Genomic DNA, 12,627 nt, shown 5'->3' on the forward strand with positions numbered 1-12,627 from the left:
GCAGCTGGCGGATGTCCCTTGCCAGGGGGGGATAATATTTTTGGTGAGAAGGTCGAGCAGTTTGTCGAACAGCTTCACCACCGGGAATCCACCCTCGACAACCTCTCCCACCGGGCGCCTTCAGCACCTACTTTTTCAGGTAGGCGATTTTTCAGGGGAAAGAAGACTGCTTCTTACGCTTACACCAAGCATAGGTACAATCCTCCTTCCCGACAGCCTGCCCAGGCTCAGCCCCAGTGCGCTCGTTCGCGTCAACAGAGTGCGACCAAGCAGGCCCCTGTGGCTCCCCAGCAAAAGCAAGGGATGGGCTTTTGACTGGATCCACGGGAGCATAGCCGCCATACAAGTGCCCATGCCAGACGATCTACCGGTCAGGGGGAGGTTAAGATTTTTTCACCAAAGGTGGCCTCTCATAACCTCTGACCAGTGGGTTCTCCAAGTAGTGCGGTGCGGGTACGCCCTCAATTTGACCTCCATTCCACCAAATTGCCCGCTGGGAGCCCAGTCCTTCAGCTCCCACCACAGGCAGGTACTTGCAGAGGAACTCTCCGCCCTTCTCAGCGCCAATGTGGTCGAGCCCGTACCACCAGGGCATGAAGGGCTGGGATTCTATTTCAGGTACTTCCTTGTGGAAAAGAAAACAGGGGGGATGTGTCCCATCCTAGACCTGAGAGGCCTGAACAAATATCTGGTCCGAGAAAAGTTCAGGATGCTTTCCTTGAGCACCCTTCTTCCCATGATTCAGAAAGACGATTGGCTATGCTCTCTGGATTTAAAGGATGCTGATACCCACATCCCGATACTGCCAGCTCACAGGCAGTATCTTCGATTCCGTCTGGGGACACAGCATTTCCAGTATTGCGTGCTGCCCTTTGGGCTTGCCTCCTCGCCATGGGTGTTCACGAAGTGCCTAGTGGTGGTGGTGGCGGCGGTGTTACGCAAGCTGGGGGTGCATGTGTTCCCTTATCTCGACGATTGGCTGGTGAAGAGCACCTCGGAGGCGGGAGCTGTACAGTCCATGCAGAGGACTATCCGACTTCTGGAGCTACTGGGGTTTGTGATAACTTACCCAAAGTCCCACCTACGCCCAGTCCAGTCACTCAAATTCATTGGAGCCCTGCTGAATTCACAAACGGCTCATGCCTATCTTCCCGAGGTGAGGGCGCAGACACTTCTATCCCTCGCCTCCCGGGCCAGAGCGTCCCAACAGATCACAGCTCGGCAGATGTTGAGACTCCTGGGCCATATGGCCTCTACAGTCCATGTGACTTCCATGGCACGTCTTCACATGAGGCCAGCTGAATGGACCCTAGCTTCCCAGTGGTACCAGGCTACGGGGAATCTAGAAGATGCAATCCGCCTGCCCGCCAGCTTTCACACTTCACTCCGCTGGTGGACAATTCGCTCCAATTTGATCTTGGGACGCCAATCCCCAATTCCTCAGCCGCAAAAAGTGCTGACAACGGATGCATCTCTCCTAGGTTGGGGAGCCCATGTTGATGGGCTTCACACTCAAGGACTGTGGTCCCTCCAGGAATCTGGTTTGCAGATCAACCTCCTGGAGTTGAGAGCGGTCTGGAACGCGCTCAAGGCTTTCAGAGATCGGCTGTTCTTCCAAATTATCCAAATTCGGACAGACAACCAGGTTGCGATGTACTACATCAACAAGCAGGGGGGCACCGGATCTCGCCTCCTGTGTCAGAAAGCTGTCAGGATGTGGCCATGCTTCTCCAGGCCACGTACCTGGCCGGCTTAAACAACTGTCTGGCCGATAGACTGAGCAGACTCATGCAACCGCACGAATGGTCGCTCAATTCGTGTGTGGTACGCAAGATCTTCCGGAAGTGGGGCATCCCCTCAGTGGATCTTTTCGCCACGCAGACCAATCACAAGCTGTCTCAGTTCTGCTCCAGGCTTCAGGCCCACGACAGGCTAGCGTTGGACACCTTCCTTCATTGGAGGAGCGGACTCCTGTACGCGTATCCTCCCATACCTTTGGTGGGGAAGACTTTGCTGAAACTCAAGCAAGACCGTGGCACCATGATTCTGACTGCGCCCTTTTGGCCGCACCAGATCTGGTTCCCTCTTCTTCTGGAGTTGTCGTCCGAAGAACCGTGGCGATTGGAATGTTTCCCAACCCTCATCACGCAGAATGAGGGGGCGCATCTGTATCCCAACCTCCAGTCTCTGGCTCTCACAGCTTGGATGTTGAGGGCGTAGATTTCGCTGCCTTAGGTCTGCCTGAGGGTGTCTCCCGAGTCTTGCTTGCTTCCAGAAAAGATTCCACTAAGAAGAGTTACTTTTTCAAGTGGAGGAGGTTTGTCATCTGGTGTGACAGCAAGGCCCTAGAACCTCGCTCTTGTCCTGCACAGACCCTGCTTGAATACCTTCTACACTTGTCGGAGTCTGGCCTCAAGTCCAACTCAGTAAGGAACCATCTTAGTGCGATTAGTGCTTACCATTATCGTGTAGAGGGTAAGCCTATCTCTGGACAGCCTTTGGTGGTTCGGTTCATGAGAGGTTTGCTTTTGTCAAAGCCCCCTGTCAGACCTCCAACAGTGTCATGGGATCTCAACGTCGTCCTCACACAGCTGATGAAACCTCCTTTTGAACCACTGGCTTCTTGCCATCTGAAGTACTTGACTTGGAAGGTCATTTTCTTGGTGGCAGTCACTTCAGTTTGGAGGGTCAGTGAGCTTCAAGCCTTGGTAGCCCATGCTTCCATACCAAATTTCATCATAACAGAGTAGTCCTCCGCACTCACCCTAAGTTCCTGCCAAAGGTGGTGTCGGAGTTCCATCTGAACCAGTCAGTTGTCTTGCCAACATTCTTTCCCCGTCCGCATACCCGCCCTGCTGAACGTCAGTTGCACACATTGGACTGCAAGAGAGCATTGGCCTTCTACCGAGAGCGGACAAGCCCACACAGACAGTCTGCCCAATTGTTTGTTTCTTTTGACCCCAACAGGAAGGGGGTTGCTGTCGGGAAACGTACCATTTCCAATTGGCTAGCAGATTGCATTTCCTTCACTTATGCCCAGGCTGGGCTGACTCTTGAGGGTCATGTCACAGCTCATAGTGTTAGAACCATGGCGGTGTCAGTGGCCCACTTGAAGTCAGCCACTATTGAAGAGATTTGCAAGGCTGCGACATGGTCATCTGACCACACATTCACATCTTATTACTGCCTCCAGCAGGATACCCGACGTGACAGTCGGTTCGGGCAGTCGGTGCTGCAGAATCTGTTCGGGGTTTGAATCCAACTCCACCCCCCTAGGCCCAGTTTTATTCTGTTCAGGCTGTACTCTCAGTTAGTTGTTCTTCGTAGGTCAAGTTTTTATATGTCCTCGCTGTTGCGAGGCCCAATTGACCCTCTTTGTTGTTTTGAATGAGTCTGGGAGCTAGGGATACCCCAGTCATTAGAACAAGCAGCCTGCTTGTCCTCGGAGAAAGTGAATGATACATACCTGCAGCAGGTATTCTCCGAGGACAGCAAGCTGATTGTTCTCACCTTCCCTCCCTCCTCCCCTTTGGAGATGTTTTTCTTATCCTTATTTCTTTTGCTTTTTACTTAACTGAGCGGGAGCGGTCGCGCACGGGTGGGAGGACGGCCGTGCATGCGCGGTGGGCGTGCCGTTCGCGCGGGACCTCCCGCGAGAAGTTTTTTCCAGTTGGAGGGGGCTGCCGTGGACGTCACCCAGTCGTGAGAACAATCAGCCTGCTGTCCTCGGAGAATACCTGCTAAAGGTATGTATCATTCGCTTTCACTGCATGACATCAGGACGCCTAAAAGGAGTCACCTGCTTATAGAACTACCCCCATCTGGTTAAGTTGATTTAAGCAGGACCATATAAATAACTGTTCAACAGATAGCTAATCTTTTTTTTCAGTCCAAGTTTATTTTTATTTATTTAGGTACATAAAACATATAAATAAAGTATAACAAGTATACATGTACCAGTTGGTGCCTATACATAAAGAGTTGTGATTATATATACAATGATCATGCCACATGCACAACCACACACCAGTAACTCAGTATGTTACCTTTAACCATACTTGTTCTAATAAATGCTTAAATGATACATTGACCATAATAAATAATGACATATGCAGGAATCATTAAGAATCCTCATTGAGGTATGCATGTAAAAATGGCCAGAACTTTTTTTTTGTGTGGATATAACATTACCAAGTTTGTCCGCTAAAAAGATAGCAAAATCAAAAACTTCATTACTAACTTCTTTGATTGGAACAGATAGCTAATCTGTTTAAATTTAGGATGGCGTATGCATCATTCCTATTACCTTTCCTTGTCTGGAAACCTTCTCTACTTAGCACTTTCTCTGTCTAACATTTAACCTCTTCACTCACTCTTCAGTCCTATGACTGTATGGTATTCCTTTCCTTTTCAGTAAAATCTTACGTAAACTGCCTGCATATTAAACTGGAATAAACATAAAAGAGTTAGAAAACATTGCTCTAGGTCATCACGTTCACAGAAGTTATGCTGGCACTACAACAAGTGCCAACAGCCTCCTGGAACCAGAGATGCTGAGGGACAGATTCCTGCTTCACCTTCTCATCTTTGCCATTTCCCTCCACAGCTTATTTCTTCCAAGGTCCCAAAAGCTGAATACATTCCAACAATTATCCGCAGGGACGACCCTTCTATCATCCCCATTCTCTACGTAAGTGCCTGAAATGCTAGGGAGCGCAGCGCCTGTTTTGCAGCCTGTATAATTATAGCTGTCTGGGAGTAGGAGAGAGACAGCTGTGCTAAGAAGGGAAGCCATACCACCATTGAGCCTTTTCATTTTACACTCAGTTCAAGACTTGGCTGGGATTTCCTTCCAGCAGGTCACCTGAGACCATTTTTTTAAAGGGTTATCACCTGTCTCAGGTCAACTCATCTTGTTCTGGCATTTGTCTGTTACAGCTATTAGCTTGTGGTTCTACAGGTCTTAGAGAAACTGGAACTTCGCTATAGATGGGTCAGCCTACCAGGTTTCACCTGGTTTGGATAGAAATCCTCAGCATGAGTTAGGTTGTGATAATGTGCATATAGTGCTAGTGCCATTTGGTCATACTCTACTTGTAGCTTAATCTTAGAATGAGCCACTGGCACACAAAGGAATTTCTGGTACATGGAATTCCCCACTTTTCCTGTTAACAATTTGATTGAAAGAATTGAGAGAGAGAATTGATTTATTTTTCTCTCATGGTACGTTACATTGACCTGACCAATGGATTATAGGTGGCCTACATAAAATGATCTGGTGGCCGTAAATTATACATTAGCTGTCCACATTACAAATAGGCTGTCAGGCTATAGATTGAAGGCACTGCTAATGTTGGGCCTTCTCACTGCAGGCTAAGGCTGAATCAGTTAGATTGGCTGGTATTTACTGTTTGTGGTAAACAAATGACTTTAGATTTAGATCCAAATCTACTTTTGATCCGCCAGGGATGCGCATTTGTTAGCACACATTAAAACATTTAGGGTTCGATATTTAAAATGGCCTCACCTGGCCATTTAAATTGCCTGTCCAGGGCTAACTGGGCATTTTCAGCAACACTTCACTGAATAGTGACGCTGAAAATGCCAGGTTAGCGCCCAGTCCAAAACTGGTTATTTTAGGGGCACTCCAGGGGTGGAGTCTTCAGCGCTTAAATGGCTAAGATAACCAGATCAATAGGACCACATATAGTCCTATCTTTATACGGTTTTTCATAGCCAGTTAAGTGCTGAATATCACACTTAGGAGTCATTTTACAAAGATGCGCTAGTGTTTTCAGCGCGCGCTAAAAATAAGCACATGCTAAACGCTAGAGACATCCATAGGAATATATGGGTGTCTCTAGTGCTTAGTGTGTGCTAAAAATGCTAGCGTGCCTTTGTAAAAGACCCCCCTTAACTGGCTATGTTTTTGCCAGCTCCTTATACCTGGAAATTCAATGCGGGGAGCCTGGACATGGTCCAGCATTGAATCTCCATGTATAACGCCAGCAGCAGTCACCAAAGCACTGATTGAAGCCAGCTAAATATCAGACCCAAAGTGTATGCAAAATTGATTTAATGTACTTAAATTTATGAATTCATATGCATGCAGACTTTGTATATGTTAAAATGTTCTAATGTACTTTAAAAAGTTTTTATTAAAATGTATGCCTGAAAATTTGGAACAAATTCAAAAAAGAATTGAAAATATTTTGCCTGTGCACATCCCTAAAATCCAGATTAACTGCTGGCTTAATCTGTAATGCAAAAATATCTTATGTATACATTTAGAGCCAGTTTTCCAGTAGCCCATGTAGTTACAAAATGCATGGCTATGTTTACTGCTTTTATTTTGTATCTGATTTTCAAAGAAACTAACAGCTAGCTTGTCTTTGAAAATTAGCTAGCATAAAATCTCTGGGCTGATGCATCCATGTACTTTTTCACAAGCTGTTTGTACGGTTGATCCAGGAGAGTGGAGGAGATGAATGGGCATGCATACTTTAACAAATTTCACTTACACATTGGTATTTTCCTCCCCTGACCTAAATATCCCTCTCCCCGAAGAATGCCTCCTTTTAACCCAGTGTGACGGGATTTATAGAACGCTGCCTCTCACCCTTAAGAAAGGGCCCTCTCTAACTAGCCTGGGCCACCTTAAGAGCACTAATCCCACCCTGGGAGGAAGTGAGCCAGGAGGGGTGGAGTCAATACCTGGGAGTTTAAAAGACAGGGCCAGTCTGTGGTTAAGGAGGCCCAGGGAAGGAAGAACTGAAGCCCCAGAAGATGCCTTTATTGAACACTTCTTGCTGCTGTGATCTGGCTGAGGTAAGCCAATCTTTTATTTGAAGAATGTGAACCTTCTTCTGAGGTCTGGTTGGAGCCAGACTTGGAAATACAAAGAGAGAAACTACAAACTGTGATTAGGGCATGGCTGTCACAGGCATATTCTGTGTTTTGGGCCCTGTAGGCCACAGGCCCATGAAAACTCTTTTCCCCCTTTGAAGATAAGAGACTTTACTTTTGTTTTATATTTTTGTTGTTACATTTGTACCCCACCATTTCCCACTCATGGCAGGCTCAATGCGGCTTACATGGGGCAATGGAGGGTTAAGTGACTTGCCCAGAGTCACAAGGAGCTGCCTGTGCCTAAAGTGGGAATTGAACTCAGTTCCTCAGTTCCCCAGGACCAAAGTCCACCACCCTAACCACTAGGCCACTCCTCGTCCTCTGAAGGAACAGGCCTCAGATTTAAGTTAATAAAAGCACTTATTTCATGTTTGCAATTTTGCCCAGCTGTTATTGACAGGGCCACCCCATAACCCTCGCCTGGGGTCTCACACCCAGGTAATAGTACACATGCTGTGGAAAGCCATGCTTATTTTGTTAGATAGAGAATGGCAATTTTCAGGCAGCCCAATTCACCTGGGTAAATGGCTTTTAAAGAGATCTTCTCAATTTTTGTTTTGGCAGGTGGTGGAAACTATATTATTGGATGTTTTTAAGAGTGGATTAGACTAACATCTGCCTGGCAGTGACTCAGTTATGTTAGATCCTCCTGGCAGGCAAGGGATGGACTGAATGACCTTCTAAAGCTCCTTTCAGTTTGATAATTTTAGGATTCTATGACATATGCTGAGTGCAGAATGTATAGAAATGATCTTAGAAAGAATTTGAGACAAAGTTATATTCTCCTTTCGCTTGATTTTGCCAGTTTTGTGTTTCTAGTCAGTGTGACTTGTCCTGAGATTAAATATCTTGGTAAATGGACACTCTAAAGACAATTGTGTAAGTGCTTGCACAGAAAAATGGCACTTACAGGTGTAAGGGTATTATACAATACTAGTAAAAATGGCCCGTTTCTGGCGCCGATGAAACGGCGCTAGCGGGCACGGGACTCCCTTCCCCTCCCCTTATGGTACCTGTTCCGTCAGCCCAGGAAAGAAAGAGCCCCCTCTTTCCTCCCGTAGTGGTGGCTTCCTTGCTGCATCGTGTGGGAGTCCGGCTCTTGGCGTTTCAAAATGGCCGCCGAGTGTTGAAGTCTCGTGAGGCAGGTTGAACTGTCGGCGGCCATTTTCAAACGCCAAGAGCCGGACTCCCACACGATGCAGCAAAGAAGCCACCGCTACGGGAGGAAAGAGGGGGCTCTTTCTTTCCTGGGCCGACGGAACAGGTACCTCTAGACCACCAGGGAGACACGCGTAAGGGGAGGGGAGGTGACGGGGGGGGGGGGAAGGTTGGTGAGGTTAAGCGTGTGCTACCATGGGCGGGGCGGTAAGTTGTAAGGGGCGGGGCTATGTGGCAAAAGGGGCCGGGTTCATGTGCACGTCTGCAGCGGCTGGGATTTGTTGGAAGGGGAGGAGTTCCCTATTGCTCCCCGTGCGTTAATTTGTTTTCGTGTTCCGCCCTCGACGTCATCACGTGTGACGCGAGGGCAGGGCATGAAGATGTTGTGGCTTCACCACCTTGAAACCACGAACCGGTGTGTGAGTGACTTCAGTGACGTCAGTGTCCTCAGAACGTTGAGGCTGCGTTTTATTATAGTAGATTCTTTAAGATAGAGTGGAGCATGGGAGGGGCAGGAGTGTTTCTCTAGCTAATGCATGCAACTTGCAGGATACTATGTTACATGTGCTGCATGGCACACCCATTTATGCTTGTCATTGACCTAACATAAACGGTCACACCTAAATTTAGGCATGCCAATATGGGTTTACACTGGTATGCTTTTATAAAATAGGCACACTCCATACAGCTTTGGGGCACCTAAATGGAGGTATTCTGTTATAGAATTTCCCCTTTTGAATTTCTTGTTCAGCTTATTGAAAGGTTTATGTGCAGCATTGTATCTAAGACTTGAAACATTTCCTTCTTATTTCAGGACCATGAACATGCAACCTTTGAAGATATTTTAGGTATGTGTTATGAGCTCTTTGCTCTTTCTAATGTGGTAAATGACTTTATATAGCGGTCAGGCTGATCCTGTTACCTGACCCAGGTCCACCATTTGGTGTGGCTCTAAAGCAGGGGCGTATCTGCGTGGGGCCTCAGGGGCCTGGGCCCCCGCAGATTTCGCCCTGGACCCCCCTACCGCTGCCAACCCTCCCCCTCCGTTGCTCGCCTACCTTCGCTGGCGGGGGACCCCAACCCCCGCCAGCCGAGGTCCGCGTCCTCCTGCCGCTGCCGGCTGCCTTTGGTCCTTTCATTTGTCCATTGAAGCTGGCGCCGACGAAAGTTTCTTTTGAGTCTGACGTCGCTGCACGTTGTACGTGCAGGACGTCAGGCTCAGAAAATGTTTCTGAGTCTGATGTCCTGCACGTACAACGTGCAGCGACGTCAGAGTCAAAAGAAACTTTCGTCGGCGCCAGCTTCAATGGACAAATGAAAGGACCAAAGGCAGCCGGCAGAGGCAGCGGCAGGAGGACGCGGACCTCGGCTGGCGGGGGTTGGGGTCCCCCGCCAGCGAAGGTAGGCAAGCAACGGAGGGGGAGGGTTGGAAATGGTAGCAGCTGGGGGGAGGGGGATCGGCAATGGCGGCGGCGGCGGCGGCGGCGGGGGGGGGGGGGGGCTATAATGTGCCCCCTCACTCTGGCCCTGGCCCCCCCTACCGCCGCAGTTCAGATACGCCCCTGCTCTAAAGGTTTGTATCGGTGTAGAGTACAACTGGAATGCATATGTGCTGCATATATATTGAATATTGTATGCATAATACAACTCTGGGTTGTTGTTTTTTGGGAGGGGGGGATTGTTTTGGGGGGTTTTTTTTTTTTTTTTTTTTGCTGAAAAGCAATGATGGGTCGCTGTTCAGGCTTAGACTTAGGTGTTGTGTAGCCTCTAGTGGGGTCATGCCATAACAATTTACCATGCACGTGCCAGTGATCTCACCAAACCATAGTTCATGAGCACCAGCAGAACCCATCCTATATGTTATTGGGGAGGGGGGGGGGGGGAAGGATGTGAATAATCCTATTTGAAAAAGCTTGTGTGCTAATGATAGTGAACTCATTATGACCTGATGGAAAGCAAGTCTTTTCTGCGTGAACAAGTGAGTCATATTCAGGCCTGCTTTATTCATTCAAACTGTGTTTTACCCACATAAATAGCACATATAAAATGCCTAGGGGTATACCCACATAAGTACATGCTACCAATGTGCAGTAGCATTTTTGGAGGTGGAAGTTGGCGGACCTTGGGGTACAGTTGCGTGATACACGCATATGTTATAAAATGCATGTCTGTATCCACATGAGCTTTGGTGGACCTATGTTGCCTTTATAAAATAGATGGATCATGCACCTCTGTGCTTTCACAACCTAGGCACGCTGTTATCAAATGACCCTCTCATTGGCACAGTCATTGGAAAGGTTGACAGATGGTACATAATGTCCGTGCGGGCCCTTATTTGACTATGGCAGCCACTCACATCTCTTTGATAATGTTGTTCTCTGCAGAGGAAATTGAGAAGAAGCTGAACGTTTACCACAAAGCCTGCAAAATCTGGAAGATGCTCATCTTCTGTCAGGTGAGCAGGTTTTAATCCAGAAGTGGTGCAAGGGTTGCGAGCACAGTAGGTGAAATTTCAGCCTTATACCCCTTCTCAATTAACTTTCAGGTCCTTAGTGTTCAGCCCCCCCCACCCCCACCCCTCAAGTCTTTGATAATTAACCTCAGTAATCATAACACAAACATCCTATAAAAATGCAGAATAAAGAATGAGCTGATGGTTCTTTGAGGTGATGTGGTTGTCAGGACCTATTTTGCTTTAACTGCAGTCTTTTTCTGCTCCAAAGAAGATGCTACCTTAGGTGATGGCTTAATCTTGCCTAATGGTTGGGCCAGCCCTGTTTGTACTCCTTTACTCAAGTCTGCATTATTCTTCTGAACCCTACAGGTTTCTGTACCTCTCCTCTAACTCTTGTCCCTGTTATCTGAGTAAAATTATTGCAGAGTTTACAAGCTGGCACTCTCTGGTAGAATACTTGTAAGTCTTGCTAACATTTTAAACTGAACCATTCTAACACTTGTAGTGTTTGCTCTGGAGTAGCAGAACTTACAGGCATTGGAAACTGAGCTTATGATTTTTTATTATTGAAATTTTATTATTTTTTGACTAAGAAAATCTACCCATGGCTGACACAATAGCTAATTAGTGATTTTCAAGCTGTGGTTTGTTGGTGCAGCAATTTATTTTACACACTTGGAGGTAATTCTATAAGGAGCCATCTAGTTTAGTCAGCAAGAATGAATGTAAATGTTGGTATTTGAGTCTTGTATGCATGCAGAGGTGCCAAGGATGGCCCATCCCAAAGCTGGAGGTTTGCCACTGGTATGCTGGAAGGTTTGGGGTTTGTTTGTTTGTTTGTTTTTTTGTTTTGCAGGCCCCAGTCATGTCTAAAACCAGCCCTGGCAGGTGTATATTACAAAAACTTACTGTACCTCAGAGGCACTTTAGATCTGCAACAGAAGTAACAAGAAAACCAGCAGATCCAGAAATATAGTCCACACAATAGCCTTATTAGAAAAGAACCCAACGTGTTCCACATCTCACCTACTCATGAACTGCTTCGGGGATATAATAGTACAAATCATAGAAACACAATTTTTTAATGATTTTATATTTATTTTACATTTAAAATGTAACGGAACAGTACAAATGTATAAAAACAAGAGATGTCAAAACAAGAAGTGACTTCATACTCCATCTATATAAATAGTGTATATAAAAACTTGTGTTTTAAATAATAAAAGTCACAAAACATTTTGAATATCCATTAAAAGATATTCTGGAATAAGTCTGTGCTATAAAATTGATTTTAAGAGTGCAATCACTAAGAGGACGGTGTCAACAGGAAAACACCATGATGATTCAAAACTCGACTGTGTACAACAAGAATAAGTCAGCAGTAAAAATATTCAAACAATAAAAAGTTTGGCATAGTATGTATGCTACATTACAATATACAATAAAACATTTTAATAGACAGCATAGGGTGTAAGCAAAGATGGAACATGTGGAGGGGTATTTTTGATATGACATCGAAATCTGAATTTGGATGTTTTAGACAGAACATCCAAATTCTGAACAGGCAAGAAGGTCGTTTTCAACAACAAAAAAATCTTTCAAAAATACTGTTTTGAAAAACATTTTGTGATTTGGACATTTTGTCTTTCAGTCCATTAAAAAAAAAAAAAGTCCAAATGCAAAATGCACAAAATCTAGCCATTGGGATACAGACCATAAGAAAAGTTTGCCACAGGAAAGCATTCTTAGAGGATAAAGTTCAAACTGCTGTAGAATCAGTCCTGTTACACTTGTGGAGGAAACTGTGAACCCTCCAAAACTCATCAGAAACCCACTGTGCCCCCTTCACTCGTAAGGGCTATGGTTGGGGGTAGTGGGTTGGCTTAGTAGACAAGGTAAGGGAACAATGGTGAGATGTGTACCTGGGAGCATTTTACGACATTCACTACAGTGCCCCCTAGGGTGCCCTATTGCTTTCCTGGGATGTCACTTTTCCATTAGTCTACCTGATGCCAAGCTTTCTATTTTTTGTAACATGTGAGCTTTGTATCTATCAGTAGATTTGGGTGTTAAATTCAGATCTATAGATAAAAAGGAGGTCTCAT

General features: G+C 46.2%; 1 protein-coding gene across 1 annotated transcript in view; it reads left to right on the top strand.

Moving 5' to 3' along the window:
- Positions 1-12,627, top strand: part of NSMF (NMDA receptor synaptonuclear signaling and neuronal migration factor) — a 742,397-nt gene that overhangs the window by 574,470 nt on the left and 155,300 nt on the right. The window contains exons 9-11 of the mRNA XM_030206612.1: positions 4,607-4,690; positions 8,882-8,915; positions 10,452-10,522. Of these exons, the coding sequence (XP_030062472.1) occupies positions 4,607-4,690; positions 8,882-8,915; positions 10,452-10,522 (189 nt within the window). The remainder of the gene's footprint in view (positions 1-4,606; positions 4,691-8,881; positions 8,916-10,451; positions 10,523-12,627) is intronic.

This window comes from Microcaecilia unicolor, chromosome 6, assembly GCF_901765095.1.
Source record: "Microcaecilia unicolor chromosome 6, aMicUni1.1, whole genome shotgun sequence".
NCBI classification, from domain to species: Eukaryota; Metazoa; Chordata; class Amphibia; order Gymnophiona; family Siphonopidae; genus Microcaecilia; species Microcaecilia unicolor.